This window comes from Dendropsophus ebraccatus, chromosome 10, assembly GCF_027789765.1.
Source record: "Dendropsophus ebraccatus isolate aDenEbr1 chromosome 10, aDenEbr1.pat, whole genome shotgun sequence".
Taxonomy (NCBI): Eukaryota; Metazoa; Chordata; class Amphibia; order Anura; family Hylidae; genus Dendropsophus; species Dendropsophus ebraccatus.
Genome location: NC_091463.1, coordinates 98,022,431 through 98,046,320, shown reverse-complemented (window position 1 = coordinate 98,046,320; position 23,890 = coordinate 98,022,431). Strand labels below are relative to the sequence as shown.

General features: G+C 46.7%; 3 protein-coding genes across 11 annotated transcripts in view; 1 reads left to right on the top strand and 2 right to left on the bottom strand.

Annotated features, from left to right (window-relative positions):
• The window catches only part of ZNF711 (zinc finger protein 711), a 28,554-nt gene extending 23,862 nt beyond the window's left edge, over nt 1-4,692 (bottom strand). For 3 of the 8 annotated variants that reach the window (XR_011364757.1, XR_011364758.1, XM_069985649.1), the window contains exon 1: nt 4,175-4,689. The gene's annotated coding sequence lies outside the window, so the exon portion shown is untranslated. Of the gene's footprint in view, nt 1-4,174 lie in introns of all 8 variants that reach the window. The other 5 variants (XM_069985650.1, XM_069985651.1, XM_069985653.1 and 2 more) reach the window with 3 other exon arrangements.
• The window catches only part of POF1B (POF1B actin binding protein), a 482,431-nt gene that overhangs the window by 71,130 nt on the left and 387,411 nt on the right, over nt 1-23,890 (top strand). The gene's annotated exons all lie outside the window — the stretch shown is intronic.
• LOC138802405 (uncharacterized) lies at nt 5,781-22,479 on the bottom strand. The gene is made up of 8 exons (XM_069985667.1): nt 22,455-22,479; nt 22,208-22,282; nt 19,480-19,585; nt 18,966-19,148; nt 18,302-18,392; nt 17,238-17,272; nt 6,823-6,955; nt 5,781-6,115 (listed from the first exon to the last, which is right to left on the bottom strand). Exons 1-8 carry the CDS (start codon nt 22,462-22,464, stop codon nt 5,981-5,983), a joined length of 768 nt encoding a protein of 255 aa, XP_069841768.1. The 5' UTR covers nt 22,465-22,479; the 3' UTR covers nt 5,781-5,980.

Here is a 23,890-nt window from a genome sequence, read left to right as displayed (position 1 = left end):
ATGGATAGGATATTGGGGTCTCTCCTGTATCTTAGGCTGTATGGACAGGATTTGTGGGTCTCTCCTCTCAGGCTGTATGGACAGGATTTGGGGGTCTCGCAGGCTGTATGGACAGGATATGGGCGTCTCTCCTACATCTTAGGCTGTAAGGACAGGATATGGGGGTCTCTCAGGCTGTATGGACAGGGCTTGGGGGTCTCAGGCTGTATGGACAGGATATTGGGGTGTCAGGCTGTATGGACAGGATATGGGGGTCTCTCAGGCTGTATGGCCAGGATATGGGGGTCTCTCCTGTATCTTAGGCTGCAAGGACAGGATATGGGGGTCTCAGGCTGTATGAACACAATATGGGGGTCTCAGGCTGTATGGAAAGGATTTGGGGGTCTTGCAGGCTGTATGGACAGGGCTTGGGGCTCTTGCAGGCTGTATGGACAGGATTTGGGGGTCTCGCAGGCTGTATGGACAGGATTTGGGGGTCTCAGGCTGTATGGACAGGATTTGGGGGTCTCTCCTGTATCTCAGGCTGTATGGACAGGATTTGGGGGTCTCTCCTGTATCTCAGGCTGTATGGACAGGATTTGGGGGTCTCTCAGGCTGTATGGACAGTATTTGGGGGTCTCTCCTCTTAGGCTGTATGGACAGGATATGGGGGTCTCTCAGGCTGTATGGACAGGATATGGGGGTCTCTCAGGCTGTATGAACACGATATGGGGGTCTCGCAGGCTGTATGGACACGATATGGGGGTCTCGCAGGCTGTATGGACACGATATGGGGGTCTCGCAGGCTGTATGGACACGATATGGGGGTCTCGCAGGCTGTATGGACAGGATTTGGGGGTCTCGCAGGCTGTATGGACAGGATTTGGGGGTCTCGCAGGCTGTATGGACAGGATTTGGGGGTCTCGCAGGCTGTATGGACAGGATTTGGGGGTCTCGCAGGCTGTATGGACAGGATTTGGGGGTCTCGCAGGCTGTATGGACAGGATTTGGGGGTCTCGCAGGCTGTATGGACAGGATTTGGGGGTCTCTCCTCTCAGGCTGTATGGACAGGATTTGGGGGTCTCTCCTCTCAGGCTGTATGGACAGGATTTGGGGGTCTCGCAGGCTGTATGGACAGGATATGGGGGTCTCTCCTGCATCTTAGGCTGTATGGACAGGATATGGGGGTCTCTCAGGCTGTATAAACAAGATATGGGGGTCTCTCAGGCTGTATGGACAGGATTTGGGGGTCTCAGGCTGTATGGACAGGATTTGGGGGTCTCAGGCTGTATGGACAGGATATGGGGGTCTCAGGCTGTATGGACAGGATATGGGGGTCTCTTTAAGGCTGTATGGACAGGATTTGGGGGTCTCAGGCTGTATGGACATGATATGGGGGTCTCTCCTGTATCTTAGGCTGCATGGACAGGATTTGGGGGTCTCTCCTGTATCTCAGGCTGTATGGACAGGATTTGGGGGTCTCTCCTGTATCTCAGGCTGTATGGACAGGATTTGGGGGTCTCTCAGGCTGTATGGACAGGATTTGGGGGTCTCTCCTCTCAGGCTGTATGGACAGGATTTGGGGGTCTCTCCTCTCAGGCTGTATGGACAGGATTTGGGGGTCTCTCCTCTCAGGCTGTATGGATGGATTTGGGGGTCTCGCAGGCTATATGGACAGGATTTGGGGGGTCTCGCGGGCTGTATGGACAGGATTTTGGGGTCTCGCAGGCTGTATGGACAGGATATGGGGGTCTCTCCTGTATCTTAGGCTGTATGGACAGTATTTGGGGGTCTCTCCTATCAGCCTGTATGGACAGGATTTGGGGGTCTCAGGCTGTATGGACAGGATATGGGGGTCTCTCCTATCAGGCTGTATGGACAGGATTTGGGGGTCTCAGGCTGTATGGACAGGATTTGGGGGTCTCAGGCTGTATGGACAGGATTTGGGGGTCTCAGGCTGTATGGACAGGATTTGGGGGTCTCAGGCTGTATGGACAGGATTTGGGGGTCTCGCAGGCTGTATGGACAGGATTTGGGGGTCTCAGGCTGTATGGACAGGATTTGGGGGTCTCAGGCTGTATGGACAGGATTTGGGGGTCTCAGGCTGTATGGACAGGATTTGGGGGTCTCAGGCTGTATGGACAGGATTTGGGGGTCTCAGGCTGCATGGACAGGATTTGGGGGTCTCGCAGGCTGCATGGACAGGATTTGGGGGTCTCGCAGGCTGCATGGACAGGATTTGGGGGTCTCGCAGGCTGTATGGACAGGATTTGGGGGTCTCAGGCTGTATGGACAGGATTTGGGGGTCTCAGGCTGTATGGACAGGATTTGGGGGTCTCAGGCTGTATGGACAGGATTTGGGGGTCTCAGGCTGTATGGACAGGATTTGGGGGTCTCAGGCTGTATGGACAGGATTTAGGGGTCTCAGGCTGTATGGACAGGATTTGGGGGTCTCAGGCTGTATGGACAGGATTTGGGGGTCTCAGGCTGTATGGACAGGATTTGGGGTCTCAGGCTGTATGGACAGGATTTGGGGGTCTCGCAGGCTGTATGGACAGGATTTGTGGGTCTCGCAGGCTGTATGGACAGGATTTGTGGGTCTCAGGCTGTATGGACAGGATATGGGGGTGTCAGGCTGTATGGACAGGATATGGGGGTGTCAGGCTGTATGGACAGGATATGGGGGTGTCAGGCTGTATGGACAGGATATGGGGGTGTCAGGCTGTATGGACAGGATATGGGGGTGTCAGGCTGTATGGACAGGATATGGGGGTCTCTCCTGTGTCTTAGGCTGTATGGACAGGATTTGGGGGTCTCGCAGGCTGTATGGACAGGATTTGGGGGTCTCAGGCTGTATGGACAGGATATGGGGGTCTCAGGCTGTATGGACAGTATTTGGGGGTCTCGCAGGCTGTATGGACAGGATTTGGGGGTCTCAGGCTGTATGGACAGGATTTGGGGGTCTCAGGCTGTATGGACAGGATTTGGGGGTCTCAGGCTGTATGGACAGGATTTGGGGGTCTCAGGCTGTATGGACAGGATTTGGGGGTCTCAGGCTGTATGGACAGGATTTGGGGGTCTCAGGCTGTATGGACAGGATTTGGGGGTCTCAGGCTGTATGGACAGGATTTGGGGGTCTCAGGCTGTATGGACAGGATTTGGGGGTCTCAGGCTGTATGGACAGGATTTGGGGGTCTCAGGCTGTATGGACAGGATTTGGGGGTCTCAGGCTGTATGGACAGGATTTGGGGGTCTCAGGCTGTATGGACAGGATTTGGGGGTCTCAGGCTGTATGGACAGTATTTGGGGGTCTCGCAGGCTGTATGGACAGGATTTGGGGGTCTCAGGCTGTATGGACAGGATTTGGGGGTCTCAGGCTGTATGGACAGGATTTGGGGGTCTCAGGCTGTATGGACAGGATTTGGGGGTCTCAGGCTGTATGGACAGGATTTGGGGGTCTCTCCTCTCAGGCTGTATGGACAGGATTTGGGGGTCTCAAAGGCTGTATGGACAGGATTTGGGGGTCTCACAGGCTGTATGGACAGGATTTGGGGGTCTCACAGGCTGTATGGACAGGATTTGGGGGTCTCGCAGGCTGTATGGACAGTATTTGGGGGTCTCAGGCTGTATGGACAGGATTTGGGGGTCTCACAGGCTGTATGGACAGGATTTGGTGGTCTCCCAGGCTGTATGGACAGTATTTGGGGGTCTCAGGCTGTATGGACAGGATTTGGGGGTCTCACAGGCTGTATGGACAGGATTTGGGGGTCTCCCAGGCTGTATGGACAGTATTTGGGGGTCTCCCAGGCTGTATGGACAGTATTTGGGGGTCTCAGGCTGTATGGACAGTATTTGGGGGTCTCAGGCTGTATGGACAGTATTTGGGGGTCTCAGGCTGTATGGACAGTATTTGGGGGTCTCAGGCTGTATGGACAGTATTTGGGGGTCTCAGGCTGTATGGACAGTATTTGGGGGTCTCAGGCTGTATGGACAGTATTTGGGGGTCTCTCCTATCTCATTCTGTACGGGCAGGATTTGGACGGGGTCTGGGCCTATACACCGGTTTGGGGGTCCTCTATGCTCTGTATATCTGGGGGGTCGCACACCCTCGGCCTCTATAGACCCTACCGGCCTGTCTATGATGGATCCGGCGCCCCCGGCCGCGGCCTGTCCTCCCTCCCGCCCTTCCGGTTACCTGCCGGGCTCCGGGCATCTTCTCTCCGCCGGGGTCTCGGGTCTACGGATCAGGGGGCTGCGGGGGCCTCGGCCAATGAGCGAGGGGAGCGGGCGCGGCCTCCTCCTCCTCCCCCCGGGCCGCTCCGGCCTCCTCCCCCCCGCACCTCACGTCACTGGCGGAGGGAGAGCGGAGGAGAACCGGCAGCTCCAGGCCCGGGCGGCTGACAGTCACCTCATCCGCTCCTCACAGCCAGGCCGTGTGGTACTACAACTCCCAGCATCAGTGCTCTCCTTCGCCGCAGGCCGTGAGCTGGTGTCGCAGCACTGTGACTGGGCCTCCATTATGACGCTTTATCTCCTGTCAGCCATGTTACCCAGGGCTCCCTGACTGAAAACAGGCGCGGGCAAGCAACGGAGCAGTTACCCCTAGCAACCAATGAGATTGCGGCTTTCATTTTTCCACATGCCACTGGAAACAAGCTTTCATTTGATTGGTTGCTATTGGCCACGTTAACGAGTAAGGCAGTGATTTATTGGTTTCTGTGACAGAGCCATTGCCCATAGCAACCAATTAGATCCCTGCTTTCCTCTGTAGTAGTAAAAAAAAAAGTGTTCTTTCATTGGCTGCTATTCTTTCATTGGCCACGCCCCTAAAGAGTAAAGCAGTGAATTGATTGGTTGCTGTGGAGAACCAGTTGCACATAGCAACCATATAGATCTCTGCTTTCATTTTTTTTTTTTTCCTAGAAACAAGCATCCATTTAATTGGTTGCTGCGGTTACTAAGCACACGTGTCATACTGGCAGCCCTCCAGCTGATGTAAAACTACAATTCCCATCATGCCTGGACAGCCGAAGCTAAAAGCTTTGTCTGTCCAGGCATGATGGTAATTGTAGTTTGGCAACAGCTGGAAGGCCACAAGCTTTACTCCCTTGTTCTAGATGATAAAAGTGGTGACTTCATTGTTTGATCGGATGCTATACTAATAAAGTTAATTGACTTCAACTATTTGGCTGCCAGTGATGTGATTGGCAGCTATCAGACGCTTCTCTTGTATATTCCATACATGCCTATTTTTGTGCCCGTATTACAGATGAAAGTCTCCGCCTGACCACTGTCAGTTCAGGTCATCACCTACGGGCAGGCTACAGCCATAATACCTACACATATAACACATACACGTGTGTTCATACACAGTATGAGATCGGCCGTTCCATGACCCGGCCGGCTGGTCCGTGAAAAGATCATCCAGTACAGGCTGGATGATCTTTGCAGCCGCAGCACACTATGGAGCGAGCCGCCGAAGCCGCTCGCTCCATAGTGTGCACTGACAGGGTTTTCTGAGGCCGCTATTCAATGAAAACTGACGCAGAAAACCGACATGCCAGGTGATTGTGGCGCCGCTAGGGATCCCGGCCGGAGCGTATACTATGTGTATACGCTCCAGCTGGGATCCCATAGACGGCAAGGTAACGTATATTTTCGTAATAATCACAGCCGTTGTACAACGGACGTTGTTTTTACGAAAATATACATTGTGTGAACATAGCCTAACACCGCAGTTATTTTCCTCCCCAGTATTTCACACCAGTCCTCTGAATACCACACAAGCAGCACACCACACCAACCGGCTAATAGCTTTATTAGACACAAATAATTGTTTTCTATAACCAGATCTGATGGGATTTGGCGTCTTACGCACGTTCCGTGGTTACAGATCCAGAAATATATCGTAAAAACTTCTCTGACCCAAAATACCACGAGCGGCAGCCATATTACCTGGAGGATACTGGAACCCAACACAATATAATGATTATTATAGGTCTTAATAGCCGTAGTCAGTTACAACTTGTGGACGCGAAAAGTGGAAAGAGCGGTCGGCCCAGGCGGCGTTTGGCCTGTTTGGCTCTGGCGGTCTTTGATTGTAGTCGCTTGGAGGCAGCACGGGTCCTGAGAACCTCTGCAATAGAAGAGACGTTACGATAAGGTGAAAGGAATCAGAAGCGGCCGCCACGATCATTATAAAAAATGTTGTTTTTTTTTTAACAGGAGTCACCCCAGAAATTCATGCTAGGTACATTACTGATTATAAAACACGTGGCGGAAACACTGAGAAGGTAAAACCTGACGCAAATGACAGTGGGCTATGAGATATAAGATGGCGTTGAGATCCGAACATGTGCGGTCTCAGTCATGTCCTGTTTTATGCTTACTCTTGGTGTTTTTGGTCAGAAGTACACCAAACATAGCCATAGAACTCCATTCACATGACGTAGGCCACAAGAGGGTTCACCTGGAGTCACGTAGTAGGTGACACCATTCCATATTGGTATACAGTAAGGATATGCTAACAATGGAATTACATACGGATTTTGGTATGGAATTTACATGTATTTTATGACGCCATTCACATGATATCTGCTGCCAATAATCCCAATGGGATATACAGATGTATGGATCTGATTTTGGTGCTCATTATATTGTCCCTGTACCAGACTAATTTACCACAGCCCCTGGCACCAATAATAGTAAATGGCACATCGACAATGTCCCTGCCCCTACCGCTAAGCCCCGACATAAGTCACACATATAAAGTCGCACATTTGTGCACAGAATACTGGGGTACAACGCCTCCATTCACCCGCCCTGAATAAGGCTGAAACTTACAGAGTATTGGGCCCCCTGTGGCTCGTAGCTTGGGTAGTCCGGCTCAGGGTTTCGGTAACCATTATATTGTGATTGCTTCCTTTCATCAAAGTATCCGGAGTATCCCCTGGCCGGAGGCTCGTCGGAGTAATAGCTGCAACACAAAAGGCAGTTACTTCACTTTTCTGGTACATGGGGGTTGTATTACGCCATGCCCCTGTTATGCACGATCACGTCCACTTTCTCCAGTCCAGGTGTGGGGCACACTAGTCACTGGTCACTACTGACCACTGTCCATTGTCCCTAGAACAGATAGTGGGTGTGCAGCCAGTGCCCCTCAGAGGAGGTGTATAATAACTACTGTATATCATCATCCCACATTAATAGTAGCTGCGTACAGGTATGGGAGAGCATGGAGTGGGTATGGGAGGGCTAGGAGGGAATCTGACAGATAATGCTCACAGCAAGTCAGCTGACCTAGGACAGATCATTTACTCTGACACATTAAACACTGTGAATTTCTGTGGGTCAGGCTGGTGATCACATGACCCAGTTACAGTAATTAAATGCATGGATGCAGCTGTGCTAGATGGTTGGTGATGGCGCCTTATGGTACTTTTACACGGTGCGATAATTCGCCCGATCGCACAATTAACGATTTTGAATGAACTATGTGTTTTTTTATAACGATCAGCGTTTAGATGAAACAATACATCGTACGGAAAATTCGCTATGCGATCGTTTTGCGATCGTTAAGCCTATCTCACACATAGGTGAAATCGCTGAAAGAATGTTTACACGGAACGATCTGCGAATTTTTGGCGAACGATCAACGATGATTTGAGAACATGTTGAAAGATCAAAATGAACGATTTTTTGCTCGTCGTTTGATTGTTCGCTGCGTTTACACGTACGATTATCGTTCGAATTCGACCGTTATCGTGCAAAAACCAACGATCAATCGTCCCGTGTAAAAGGACCATAAGGGCCCTGTTCCACCAGACGATTATCGTTTGCATAATCGTTAACGATTAACAATCTCAAACGACCGCTATTGCGAAAGACCTGAAAACGTTCACTCATTTCCATGGAACGATAATCGTTACTTATGATCGTATTTGCGATTGTTTTTTCTTCGCTATTTCTTCGCTATTGCGTTCGTATCTACTGCGAACGACCGAACGACATCTTATTCAAATGCGAACGATTTGCGAACGTTTTGCGAACGAGCAACGGTAAAAATAGGTCCAGGTCTTATAAAACGATCAACGATTTCTCGTTCGGTCGTTAATCGTTAACTGCATTTCAACCGGACGATTATCGTTTAGATTTGAACGATTTAACGATAATCTGAACGATAATCATCCGGTGGAATAGGGCCCTTAGATGGGTAAAAAAAAGGAGTGTTTCTGTGAATGTAAGCTGAGCTGCGGTAACTAGGTGCAGCCACTATTCAGTGAATGGAGCCAACAACTTCCGGCGTCATTCACAGAATAATGATGGTCTGTCCTCAGGTGGATCAGTTATTGATGACCTGTCCTGAGGATCAGTTATTGATGACCTGTCCTGAGGATCAGTTATTGATGACCTGTCCTCAGGTGGATCAGTTATTGATGACCTGTCCTCAGGTGGATCAGTTATTGATGACCTGTCCTCAGGTTTATCACTTATTGATGACCTGTCCTCAGGTGGATCAGTTATTGATGACCTGTCCTCAGGTGGATCAGTTATTGATGACCTGTCCTCAGGTGGATCAGTTATTGATGACCTGTCCTCAGGTTTATCAGTTATTGATGACCTGTCCTGAGGATCAGTTATTGATGACCTGTCCTGAGGATCAGTTATTGATGACCTGTCCTGAGGATCAGTTATTGATGACCTGTCCTCAGGTGGATCAGTTATTGATGACCTGTCCTGAGGATCAGTTATTGATGACCTGTCCTGAGGATCAGTTATTGATGACCTGTCCTCAGGTGGATCAGTTATTGATGACCTGTCCTGAGGATCAGTTATTGATGACCTATCCTGAGGATCAGTTATTGATGACCTGTCCTCAGGTGGATCAGTTATTGATGACCTGTCCTCAGGTTTATCAGTTATTGATGACCTGTCCTGAGGATCAGTTATTGATGACCTGTCCTGAGGATCAGTTATTGATAGCCTGTCCTGAGGATCAGTTATTGGCAGCCTGTCCTGAGGATCAGTTATTGGCAGCCTGTCCTGAGAATCAGTTATTGATGACTTGTCCTGAGGATCAGTTATTGATGACCTGTCCTCAGGATCAGTTATTGATGGCCTGTCCTGAGGATCAGTTATTGATGACCTGTCCTCAGGTGGATCAGTTATTGATGACCTGTCCTCAGGTGGATCAGTTATTGATGACCTGTCCTGAGGATCAGTTATTGATGACCTGTCCTGAGGATCAGTTATTGATGACCTGTCCTGAGGATCAGTTATTGATGACCTGTCCTCAGGTGGATCAGTTATTGATGACCTGTCCTGAGGATCAGTTATTGATGACCTGTCCTGAGGATCAGTTATTGATGACCTGTCCTGAGGATCAGTTATTGATGACCTGTCCTCAGGTGGATCAGTTATTGATGACCTGTCCTGAGGATCAGTTATTGATGACCTGTCCTGAGGATCAGTTATTGATGACCTGTCCTGAGGATCACTTATTGATGACCTGTCCTCAGGTGGATCAGTTATTGATGACCTGTCCTCAGGTGGATCAGTTATTGATGACCTGTCCTGAGGATCAGTTATTGATGACCTGTCCTGAGGATCAGTTATTGATGGCCTGTCCTGAGGATCAGTTATTGTCAGCCTGTCCTGAGGATCAGTTATTGGCAGCCTGTCCTGAGAATCAGTTATTGATGACTTGTCCTGAGGATCAGGTATTGATGACCTGTCCTCAGGTGGATCAGTTATTGATGACCTGTCCTGAGGATCAGTTATTGGCAGCCTGTCCTGAGGATTAGTTATTGGCAGCCTTTCCTGAGGATCAGTTATTGATTACCTGTCCTGAGGATCAGTTATTGGCGGCCTGTCCTGAGGATCAGTTATTGATAACCTTTCCTGAGGATCAGTTATTGATGACCTGTCCTCAGGTGGATCAGTTATAGATGACCTGTCCTGAGGATCAGTTATTGACAACCTGTCCTAAAGATCAGTTATTGGCAGCCTGTCCTGAGGATCAGTTATTGATAACCTTTCCTGAGGATCAGTTATTGATAACCTTTCCTGAGGATCAGTTATTGGCAGCCTGTCCTGAGGATCAGTTATTGATGACCTTTCCTGAGGATCAGTTATTGATGGCCTGTCATGAGGATCAGTTACTGGCAGTCTTTCCTGAGGATCAGTTATTGATGACCTGTCCTGTGGATCAGTTATTGATGACCTGTCCTGAGGATCACTTATTGATGACCTGTCCTGAGGATCACTTATTGATGACCTGTCCTCAGGTGGATCAGTTATTGATGACCTGTCTTGAGGATCAGTTATTGATGACCTGTCTTGAGGATTATTTATTGATGACCTGTCCTGAGGATCACTTATTGATAACCTTTCCTGAGGATCAGTTATTGGCAGCCTGTCCTGAGGATCAGTTATTGATGACCTGTCCTGAGGATCAGTTATTCATAACCTTTCCTGAGGATCAGTTATTGGCAGCCTGTCCTGAGGATCAGTTATTGATGACCTGTCCTGAAGATCAGTTATTGATGACCTGTCCTGATGCTGCGTTAACACGTAACGATTATTGTGCGAATTTGCGCGATAACGATCGAATTCGAACGATAATCGTACATGTAAACGCAGCGAACGAACAAAAGACGAGCGAGAAATCGTTCATTTTGATCTTTGAACATGTTTTTAAATTGTCGTTGATTGTTCGCAAAAAAATCGCAGATCGTTCCGTGTGAACAGTCGTTCGCCGATTTAACCAATGTGTGAGATAGGCTTAAGCGATCACGAAACAATTGCAAAACGAATTTTCCGTACTATATTTCGTGCCGTCTAAACACTAATCGTTATGGAAAAAAAAAACGTTACTCCAATATCGTTAATGGTACGATCGGGCCAATTATCGTTTTGTGTAAATGCAGCATGAGGATCAGTTATTGATGACCTGTCCTGAGGATCAGTTATTGATGACCTTTCCTGAGCATCAGTTATTGATAGCCTGTCTTCAGGATCAGTTATTGGCAGCCTGTCCTGAGGATCAGTTATTGATGACTTGTCTTCAGGTGGATCAGTTATTGATGACCTTTCCTGAGGATGAGTTATTGATGACCTGTCCTGTGGATCAGTTATTGATGACCTGTCCTGAGGATCAGTTATTGATGACCTGTCCTGAGGATCAGTTATTGATGACTTGTCTTCAGGTGGATCAGTTATTGATGACCTGTCCTGAGGATCAGTTATTGATGACCTGTCCTGAGGATCAGTTATTGGCAGCCTGTCCTGAGGATCAGTTATTGATAACCTTTCCTGAGGATCAGTTATTGATGACCTGTACTGAGGATCAGTTATTGGCAACCTGTCCTGAGGATCAGTTATTGATTACCTGTCCTGAGGATCAGTTATTGGCGGCCTGTCCTGAGGATTAGTAATTGATGGCCTGTCCTGAGGATCAGTTATTGATGACCTGTCCTCAGGTGGATCAGTTATTGATGACCTGTCCTGAGGATCAGTTATTGACAACCTGTCCTAAAGATCAGTTATTGGCAGCCTGTCCTGAGAATCAGTTATTGATAACCTTTCCTGAGGATCAGTTATTGATGGCCTGTCCTGAGGATCAGTTATTGGTGACCTTTCCTGAGGATCAGTTATTGATGGCCTGTCCTGAGGATCAGTTATTGATGACCTTTCCTGAGGATCAGTTATTGATGGCCTGTCCTGAGGATCAGTTATTGGCAGCCTGTCCTGAGGATCAGTTATTGATGACCTTTCCTGAGGATCAGTTATTGATGACCTGTCCTGAAGATCAGTTATTGATGACCTGTCCTGATGCTGCGTTAACACGTAACGATTATTGTGCGAATTTGCGCGATAACGATCGAATTCGAACGATAATCGTACATGTAAACGCAGCGAACGAACAAAAGACGAGCGAGAAATCGTTCATTTTGATCTTTGAACATGTTTTTAAATTGTCGTTGATTGTTCGCAAAAAAATCGCAGATCGTTCCGTGTGAACAGTCGTTCGCCGATTTAACCAATGTGTGAGATAGGCTTAAGCGATCACGAAACAATTGCAAAACGAATTTTCCGTACTATATTTCGTGCCGTCTAAACACTAATCGTTATGGAAAAAAAAACGTTACTCCAATATCGTTAATGGTACGATCGGGCCAATTATCGTTTTGTGTAAATGCAGCATGAGGATCAGTTATTGATGACCTGTCCTGAGGATCAGTTATTGATGACCTTTCCTGAGCATCAGTTATTGATAGCCTGTCTTCAGGATCAGTTATTGGCAGCCTGTCCTGAGGATCAGTTATTGATGACTTGTCTTCAGGTGGATCAGTTATTGATGACCTTTCCTGAGGATGAGTTATTGATGACCTGTCCTGTGGATCAGTTATTGATGACCTGTCCTGAGGATCAGTTATTGATGACCTGTCCTGAGGATCAGTTATTGATGACTTGTCTTCAGGTGGATCAGTTATTGATGACCTGTCCTGAGGATCAGTTATTGATGACCTGTCCTGAGGATCAGTTATTGGCAGCCTGTCCTGAGGATCAGTTATTGATAACCTTTCCTGAGGATCAGTTATTGATGACCTGTACTGAGGATCAGTTATTGGCAACCTGTCCTGAGGATCAGTTATTGATTACCTGTCCTGAGGATCAGTTATTGGCGGCCTGTCCTGAGGATCAGTTATTGATAACCTTTCCTGAGGATCAGTTATTGATGACCTGTCCTCAGGTGGATCAGTTATAGATGACCTGTCCTGAGGATCAGTTATTGACAACCTGTCCTAAAGATCAGTTATTGGCAGCCTGTCCTGAGAATCAGTTATTGATAACCTTTCCTGAGGATCAGTTATTGATGGCCTGTCCTGAGGATCAGTTATTGGTGACCTTTCCTGAGGATCAGTTATTGATGGCCTGTCCTGAGGATCAGTTATTGATGACCTTTCCTGAGGATCAGTTATTGATGGCCTGTCCTGAGGATCAGTTATTGGCAGCCTGTCCTGAGGATCAGTTATTGATGACCTTTCCTGAGGATCAGTTATTGATGGCCTGTCCTGAGGATCAGTTATTGGCAGCCTGTCCTGAGGGTCAGTTATTGATGACCTGTCCTCAGGTGGATCAGTTATTGATGACCTGTCTTGAGGATCAGTTATTGATGACCTGTCTTGAGGATTATTTATTGATGACCTGTCCTGAGGATCACTTATTGATAACCTTTCCTGAGGATCAGTTATTGGCAGCCTGTCCTGAGGATCAGTTATTGATGACCTGTCCTGAAGATCAGTTATTGATGACCTGTCCTGATGCTGCGTTAACACGTAACGATTATTGTGCGAATTTGCGCGATAACGATCGAATTCGAACGATAATCGTACATGTAAACGCAGCGAACGAACAAAAGACGAGCGAGAAATCGTTCATTTTGATCTTTGAACATGTTTTTAAATTGTCGTTGATTGTTCGCAAAAAAATCGCAGATCGTTCCGTGTGAACAGTCGTTCGCCGATTTAACCAATGTGTGAGATAGGCTTAAGCGATCACGAAACAATTGCAAAACGAATTTTCCGTACTATATTTCGTGCCGTCTAAACACTAATCGTTATGGAAAAAAAAACGTTACTCCAATATCGTTAATGGTACGATCGGGCCAATTATCGTTTTGTGTAAATGCAGCATGAGGATCAGTTATTGATGACCTGTCCTGAGGATCAGTTATTGATGACCTTTCCTGAGCATCAGTTATTGATAGCCTGTCTTCAGGATCAGTTATTGGCAGCCTGTCCTGAGGATCAGTTATTGATGACTTGTCTTCAGGTGGATCAGTTATTGATGACCTTTCCTGAGGATGAGTTATTGATGACCTGTCCTGTGGATCAGTTATTGATGACCTGTCCTGAGGATCAGTTATTGATGACCTGTCCTGAGGATCAGTTATTGATGACTTGTCTTCAGGTGGATCAGTTATTGATGACCTGTCCTGAGGATCAGTTATTGATGACCTGTCCTGAGGATCAGTTATTGGCAGCCTGTCCTGAGGATCAGTTATTGATAACCTTTCCTGAGGATCAGTTATTGATGACCTGTACTGAGGATCAGTTATTGGCAACCTGTCCTGAGGATCAGTTATTGATTAACTGTCCTGAGGATCAGTTATTGGCGGCCTGTCCTGAGGATCAGTTATTGATAACCTTTCCTGAGGATCAGTTATTGATGACCTGTCCTCAGGTGGATCAGTTATAGATGACCTGTCCTGAGGATCAGTTATTGACAACCTGTCCTAAAGATCAGTTATTGGCAGCCTTTCCTGAGGATCAGTTATTGATGGCCTGTCCTGAGGATCAGTTATTGATAACCTTTCCTGAGGATCAGTTATTGATGGCCTGTCCTGAGGATCAGTTATTGATGACCTTTCCTGAGGATCAGTTATTGATGGCCTGTCCTGAGGATCAGTTATTGGCAGCCTGTCCTGAGGGTCAGTTATTGATGACCTGTCCTGAGGATCAGTTATTGGTAACCTTTCCTGAGGATCAGTTATTGATAACCTTTCCTGAGGATCAGTTATTGATGACCTGTCCTCAGGATCAGTTATTGGCAGCCTGTCCTGAGGATCAGTTATTGATAACCTTTCCTGAGGATCAGTTATTGATGACCTGTCCTGTGGATCAGTTATTGATGACCTGTCCTGAGGATCACTTATTGATGACCTGTCCTGAGGATCACTTATTGATGACCTGTCCTCAGGTGGATCAGTTATTGATGACCTGTCTTGAGGATCAGTTATTGATGACCTGTCTTGAGGATTATTTATTGATGACCTGTCCTGAGGATCACTTATTGATAACCTTTCCTGAGGATCAGTTATTGATGGCCTGTCCTGAGGATCAGTTATTGATGACTTATCCTGAGGATCAGTTATTGATAGTCTATCCTTAGGTGGATCAGTTATTGATGGCCTGTCCTGAGGATCAGTTATTGGCAGCCTGTCTTGAGGATCAGTTATTGATGACCTGTCCTAAGGATCAGTTATTGATGACTTATCCTGAGGATCAGTTATTGATAGTCTATCCTTAGGTGGATCAGTTATTGATAGTCTGTCCTGAGGATCAGTTATTGATGGCCTGTCCTGAGGATCATTTATTGATGGCCTATCCTGAGGATCAGTTATTGATAACCTTTCCTGAGGATCACTTATTAATGACCTGTCCTGAGGATCACTTATTGATAACCTTTCCTGAGGATCAGTTATTGATGACCTGTCCTGAGGATCACTTATTGATGACCTGTCCTGAGGATCAGTTATTGATGACCTGTCCTGAGGATCAGTTATTGGCAGCCTGTCCTGAGAATCAGTTATTGATAACCTTTCCTGAGGATCAGTTATTGATGACCTGTCCTGAGGATCAGTTATTGGCAGTCTGTTCTGAGGATCAGTTATTTATGACCTGTCCTGAGGATTAGTAATTGATGGCCTGTCCTGAGGATCAGTTATTGATGACCTGTCCTCAGGTGGATCAGTTATTGATGACCTATCCTGAGGATCAGTTATTGATGGCCTGTCCTGAGGATCAGTTATTGGCAGCCTGTCCTGAGCATCAGTTATTGATAACCTTTCCTGAGGATCAGTTATTGGCAGCCTGTTCTGAGGATCACTTATTGATAACCTTTCCTGAGGATCAGTTATTGGCAGTCTGTCCTGAGGATCAGTTATTGATGACCTGTCCTGACGATCAGTTATTGATGACCTGTCCTGAGGATCAGTTATTGATAGTCTATCCTTAGGTGGATCAGTTATTGATGGCCTGTCCTGAGGATCAGTTATTGGCAGCCTGTCTTGAGGATCAGTTATTGATGACCTGTCCTAAGGATCAGTTATTGATGACTTATCCTGAGGATCAGTTATTGATAGTCTATCCTTAGGTGGATCAGTTATTGATAGTCTGTCCTGAGGATCAGTTATTGATGGCCTGTCCTGAGGATCATTTATTGATGGCCTATCCTGAGGATCAGTTATTGATAACCTTTCCTGAGGATCACTTATTAATGACCTGTCCTGAGGATCACTTATTGATAACCTTTCCTGAGGATCAGTTATTGATGACCTGTCCTGAGGATCACTTATTGATGACCTGTCCTGAGGATCAGTTATTGATAACCTTTCCTGAGGATCAGTTATTGATGACCTGTCCTGAGGATCAGTTATTGGCAGCCTGTCCTGAGAATCAGTTATTGATAACCTTTCCTGAGGATCAGTTATTGATGACCTGTCCTGAGGATCAGTTATTGGCAGTCTGTTCTGAGGATCAGTTATTTATGACCTGTCCTGAGGATTAGTAATTGATGGCCTGTCCTGAGGATCAGTTATTGATGACCTGTCCTCAGGTGGATCAGTTATTGATGACCTATCCTGAGGATCAGTTATTGATGGCCTGTCCTGAGGATCAGTTATTGGCAGCCTGTCCTGAGCATCAGTTATTGATAACCTTTCCCTGAGGATCAGTTATTGGCAGCCTGTTCTGAGGATCACTTATTGATAACCTTTCCTGAGGATCAGTTATTGGCAGTCTGTCCTGAGGATCAGTTATTGATGACCTGTCCTGACGATCAGTTATTGATGACCTGTCCTGACGATCAGTTATTGGCAGCCTGTCCTGAGGATCAGTTATTGATGCCCTGTCCTGAGCATCAGTTATTGATGGCCTGTCCTGAGGATCAGTTATTGGCAGCCTGTCCTGAGGATCAGTTATTGATGGCCTGTCCTGAGCATCAGTTATTGATGGCCTGTCCTGAGCATCAGTTATTGGCAGCCTGTCCTGAGGATCAGTTATTGGCAGCCTGTCCTGAGGATTAGTTATTGACGACCTGTCCTAAGGATCAGTTATTGATGGCCTGGCCTGAGCATTAGTTATTGATGGCCTGTCCTGAGCATCAGTTATTGATGGCCTGTCCTGAGGATCAGTTATTGGCAGCCTGTCTTGAGGATCAGTTATTGATGACCTGTCCTAAGGATCAGTTATTGATGACTTATCCTGAGGATCAGTTATTGATAGTCTATCCTTAGGTGGATCAGTTATTGATAGTCTGTCCTGAGGATCAGTTATTGATGGCCTGTCCTGAGGATCATTTATTGATGGCCTATCCTGAGGATCAGTTATTGATAGTCTATCCTTAGGTGGATCAGTTATTGATGACCTGTCCTGAGGATCAGTTACACATTATACACACGTTATAATACTCACTTTATTCTGGGAAGTCTTGATGGTTGTTCAATATCCTAAGAAAGAGATGAGAAGCAGCAGTCAGAATGTGGTGTGTGTTACCGTCCATGTTGGTCTGTCTTGGGGGACCACTGGGGTCCAGACTTGGGGCTGAGAACTTTTAAGAGGCTTTTACACTGGGCTATTATTTGCTGACCAGACGATTCATACTATATGTAAAAGACCCAGCAATCAGCCAGCAAAAATGAGAAAATTGCTTGTCAGACGTCTGATTTCTGGGCTGACCGTCATTGGTTTGCAGTGTAACAGGGAATGTGGCCAACAACGATGTGGCAATGGATAGTGCAGCCTTGCAAAACAGGAGTCCGTGGAGCCTCAGTTGCGAGTCTCAAAACACGGGATAGCCTCCATGATAGGGAGAGCACCACACCACCCTGATAAATAGCCCCTTAAGTCCCACTCGGTTGCGAGTATTGGAACATAAATAGGGAAACACCAGGGTGGCCCCTAGTGCAGCCTTGGCCATACAACCATTGTGTCTACAAAGGGCATTAGAATTGAAGCATAGCACAATAGTAGAAGGTCTGATGAGTCACGTTCTCCATCGTATGGACCATCAGCTGTGCGTGTGCCACTTACCTGGGGAAGAGATGGCACCAGGGTGCATTATGGGAAGAAGACAAGATGGCGGGAGCAGTGTGATGGGCAATGTTCTGCTGGAGAGCTTGTTTCCTGGCATCATGTGGATGTTACTGTGACACCGACCACCTACCTAACCATTGCATACACCAAGCTTCTGCTTCATGGCAGGGGGACCCCCCTAATAGCAGTGGTCAGCAGTGGGGGCACGTCACAGGGCTATGGGGTTCGGGGAGACACATCACAGGGCTATGGGGACAGAGCATGAGGGAGACAGCCCAATATTAGGCGAGAGTTGGTAATATTATGGCTGATCAGAATAGATAGCTCAGATTATATTATAAATGTCTGATTCCTGGAAGCCTAACCACCACTGTGAGATGATGTCATTATGTGACTGGACACACGATTCTCTGATGTCATACAGACTATGATAATATTCTTACCTGTGACCGGGTTGGGTTTGGTCTGATGGGCTCCTCCTGGGGATCGAATGACTTGTTCACATGTGTTTCAGTCGTCTTTTGTTCCGACTTACTAAAAATGGAACATAATGCATTATTCCTTTTAATATATTCCAGTTGTCATCTGCACAACTACTATACACTGTACTATGCAACCAGCCTGTTGTGTATAGAGTGGTAGTCACAGCCCCGCCCCCTGTATATCATGTGTATAGAGAGGTAGTCACAGCCCCGCCCCCTGTATATCATGTGTATAGAGAGGTAGTCACAGCCTCGCCCCCAGTATATCATGTGTATAGAGAGGTAGTCACAGCCCTGCCCCCTGTATATCATGTGTATAGAGAGGTAGTCACAGCCCCGCCCCCTGTATATCATGTGTATAGAGAGGTAGTCACAGCCCCGCCCCCTGTATATTGTGTGTATAGAGAGGTAGTTACAGCCCGCCCCCTGTGTATCATGTGTATAGAGAGGTAGTCACAGCCCCGCCCCCTGTATATTGTGTGTATAGAGAGGTAGTCACAGCCCCGCCCCCTGTATATCATGTGTATAGAGAGGTAGTCACAGCCCTGCCCACCTATCGTTAATTCCACATCTTCCAGTAAGTGACCATAGACAGATATTTTGGGGATAGACATCTTTCACTCACTTTGTCTTTTTCTTTGGTTTTGTCTTACAGAAGTGGATGAGCTGGGCTGTGACGGCAACGACAAACGCCAGAGCGACACCAGGGAACACAGCGACGACGATCATGTCCAGGGTGCTCCACAGCTGGTCACACTTATGGCCCATGTACCAGTAGTTTCCATTGGGGCCTTTGTAGTACGGGCAGCTGGAGAGGAAGAAGGCGAGTTATATATACAGAGCGATATACAGGAAAGTATCAGGTAAGGGATGATTGTATGACAAGTCCTGCAAAGTCCTGGAAGTTTAAGAGCTGCAGAACGTTGTTGAAGGTTTTTCTGCCTACGGCTGGACATGTCCTTTAAGCTACTGTATGTTTTAGCTATTGGAATGGAATATGCAGAAAAGATTTCCGCTGGGGTATTCCTTAAGGGTTTCAGATGCAGATGAGCCCTATCCAGCGATACTGATCGGAATACGTCACATGGTGGAGAAACCTCTTCCTACTATAACACAGATAAAACATTACGGGACCTCACCTGCAGAAGGGACGGCCACTTTTACAGCTACAGGGAACACCACTGGGGCAGAAGGTGCGGACATCACCTGTGCAGCTGCCGAAATCCTCCACATTATCACAGCTGGCTGCAAGAGTAGAAGAGAAATTGTCATTGTAAAGGAATCAGCCCCAAAATGCATATAATGTGGTGTCCTACCTCAGGTGTTACAGTTACATACACCCTTTGCAAAAGTCTGTACTTGTTGTACTCGTGTGGTGATGAAAGTAGTACTTAAGTTTTGCCACTAGATGTCGCTGTATTAGTTATGTGTATTTGGAAGTCGAACAGCTAAAGTATATTAAGGGTTATTGTTTCCCTGTGTTATATGAATCTGTAGACCTATGGGAACCTGTTCTTCTTCTCTCCCATCAGCTCTCTCTTTACTTCTTCTGTTTGCACTCTTCACCCACTCACAGCGCACCTTAGATTCTGGGAGATAAGAAGTCACATGGGTGGAGGAAGTGTGAAGATCTTTCGTGTTGGACATTGTGGAGGAAGGACGGAAGCTACATAGCTCTTCACAGTGGTCCTATCTGGGCCCTGGCCCTCTGCCAGGTCCCCTACCTAGGTCAGTCTTAGCTAGAACCTCGTATGGTTAGGAAGCAAGACAGTACATCTCTAACAACTTTCTTACTAGTAATGCTATACTGCACTATGCACTGCTAAACCCCTCGTAAGAGAGGACAAGTCAGAGACAACCTCAACCCACACCATGGACAAGCAGAGTAACAGAGCACGAAAGTATCAACAACAAAAGCCAAAGAGCCAGGAACTGATCCAGGTAGAGCAAAGTTGCGATAAGCCTAGGAACTCTATCTCGAAGCACGAGTGTCATCAGGGAACCCTCAGCATTCCGCTCATCCCAGGTAACAAAGTCTAGGGCCTGTGTCACCCTCTAGGAAGGTTCTAGTGGGCATAAGGTAGTGTGAAGACTATTCAAGGTCACAGGTGTTCTATTTTACCTCATACTCCAACATCCCGGCAGAGCAAAGTACAACTTAGGTTGGGACTCTTATGACATCCTCTTCTCCGCTACCCTCCTTCTTGTATCATTACTATATCTCTACTGCAGATTTGGTTGCTATATTATCAAGTATTTGTCTGGAACTATTGTCAAGTATATTATCAAGTGCTTTATTAAGAAAGACATCATAATCATGTAACCTTGCCTCCAGCACATACTCTTCAGTAAAAACAAGCTTATTTAAGTTAAAGAGACTCCGTGATCTTTCGCCTTACACCGACACAGCACACACCATAACCTTGGGACACTTCCCATTTCTGTGGGTGGCGGTTCCGTTAGTCCGGAAGGGTCACTGCATTACTCTGGCCATCCGTGATCACTCTAACCCAAGGGGCCCTGTACCAACCCGGCAGGACACTGACCGCAGGGGAAAAGGGTACAACCGGCCTCGTCAACTTAAAGCAGGCGTGCCCTCACACCTGTGTGCCTTCCCGGCACTGGCGTCACAAAGTAATACTCCAAGGTCCATCTGTATCTCGGCCATCCGCCCCCCGGAGTGGAGTCACACCTCACCATCTGGCAAGTGACTGGCTGCTTCTCCGACATTACATCACCCCGGGGGTACACCACATTAATGTTTTGTCTCCTCGTTAACGATTATGCAAACGATAATCGTTCCGTGGAATAGGGCCCTAAGTCTCTATTGGTGGAACTGGGAGAAGCGCTTAGCTTTATTCCCCTGCTAGCTGCTCTATCTGATTCTATAGTAAGTCTATGGAGTCTGTCGCCTGCAATGAGTTAGATGGATCAGCTGAAGCTGAGCGTTCTATCTAGCGATCAGTGGGGGATCTGAACACCTAGACCCCTACAGATCAAAACTTGTGACAAGTTTGTGCGACATGTCAAAGTTTTTAAACAACAAGAATATACATGGACCTATCATAGCCCTTTGTTTTGACCCTTATTTGCATTTAAAGGGATTTCCCATTTCCCAGGTTTGATAACTCTTTCCTATATGCCCTTTAACACCCCTGCTTGCTACCAGTATTACATTGTTATTTATATTCACAGGCTGAAAACCTTACAGATCTAATACTTCTCGGCATCGGTAAGGCCATCCCCAAACATAAAGGGTATCCTCAACGATCTAATCAATGTTTTAAGCCTCAGGGTGTAAGCAAGAACTATTAAAGGGGTAGTTCACAACAACAACAAAAATCAACTGGTGCCAGAAAGTTATACAGATTTGTGATTTACTTCTATTAGAAAATCTCCAGTCTTCCAGTACTTATCAGCTGCTATATGTCCTGCAGTAAGTGGTGTATTCTCTCCAGTCTGACACAGTGCTCTCTGCTGCCACCTCTGTCCATGTCAGGAACTGTCCAGAGCAGCAGCAAATCCCCAGACTGTGATTTCCAGACTGGGAAGAATACAGCCCTTTAAACCTATGGATTAGAAAGTACTGGAACTGTTCATTGTACACTGATGAATTTTCATTAAATCCTAATAACCAGAATATGGAGAAAGAATGGCGGATGTGACGGACCATTGAAGAAGCTGTAAATAGTCTATGAGACACCCTGGGACACTGATCAAGTGATCAGCACTGTTGTCTCCTGCTCCTGATGGATGACCCCAGCATGGCGGTCTATGGGACATCTATCAGCGTGTACTGACTCTGACCATCCACTCACCCCTTTATGTTAATATATCAACTACAAATGATAAAATAAAAAGTCTTACGTTCCCCGGCCGCCACCGCCACCAAGACATATAGAAGAGCAGAAACCAGGCTGAGATTCCAGGAAGTCATTTTATCTGGAAGACAAAGTGCAGGAACATATGAGACGTCTTCTCCTGAGAGAGGATTTATGTTTAGTGCAAATTACTGATTAACTGCGGACGATAACATCACCCGGATCAATTATACAAGTGAAATGCTTATTCAGCCCTGATCTCTGTATAATCTACATACAATATAAGTACATACCGTTACTCATCTGTACTGATCCTGAGTTACATCCTGTATTATACTCCAGAGCTGCAGTCACTATTCTGCTGGTGGGGTCACTGTGTACATACATTACATTACTGATCCTGAGTTACATCCTGTGTTATACTCCAGAGCTGCAGTCACTATTCTGCTGGGGGAGGGGTCACTGTGTACATACATTACATAACTGATCCTGAGTTACATCCTGTATTATACTCCAGAGCTGCACTCACTATTCTGCTGGTGGGGTCACTGTGTACATACATTACATTACTGATCCTGAGTTACATCCTGTATTATACTCCAGAGCTGCACTCACTATTCTGCTGGTGGGGTCACTGTGTACATACATTACTGATCCTGAGTTACATCCTGTATTATACTCCAGAGCTGCACTCACTATTCTGTGGGTGGTGGTGTCACTGGCCCATCTTAACCAGTTTTGGGTGGCCCAAATAATACCACCACACCATAACCACTTCCATTGGCATCACATAGGGACTGAATTTTGTAATAGTATCACAGTCAGGCTATGTTCATATGTTCATATGCCATACAAACAACGCCCGTTCTTGGAAAGAATACACCACTTCCTGCAGGACATACAGCAGCTGTTAAGTACAGGAAGACTGAAGATTTTTAAAAAGAAGGTAATTACAAATCTATGTAACTTTCTGAAACCAGTTGATTTGAAAGAAAAAGATTTTTGCCGGCGTGCCCCTTTAAATTTGTTTCTCCTTTTTATTCCTTGTTGTTGGGCCCTGTTATCCCCCCATTACACCATAGGATGGATTAGCCGGTGACTGCTTATGTGTGCTGCTTGGTGTCATATATAGAAAAAAGGCTTTGTGAGGGCTCAATCAGATGGGACGGTACTGAGTGTACAGCCCATTTGCGGTGAGTACCGAGTGTAAAGCCCTTTTGTGGTGAGTACCGAGTGTACAGCCCTTTTGTGGTGAGTACCGAGTGTACAGCCCTTTTGTGGTGAGTACCAAGTGTACAGCGCTTTTGTGGTGAGTACCAAGTGTACAGCCCTTTTGTGGTGAGTACCAAGTGTACAGCGCTTTTGTGGTGAGTACCGAGTGTACAGCCCTTTTGTGGTGAGTACCGAGTGTACAGCCCTTTTGTGGTGAGTACCGAGTGTACAGCCCTTTTGTGGTGAGTACCGAGTGTACAGCTCTTATCTTGTAGCCGTTCTTTATATGATATCATGTATGATGAGTGTCAGGTATCTGCCCTCGGCGTGGCCCCTGATAATGGATGTTGAGGATCTTCTTCTATCGGGAAGGACTTTGTTCTGATTTCACTCATTGGACATTGGACTCTTACTATTATTCCTCTTCCTACTTCCTGCTCGATGTGATTACATAGATATGGCAATTGACACTGACATGGTGCCCCTCCCGATCATACACCAGCTCATGTATCTCAGT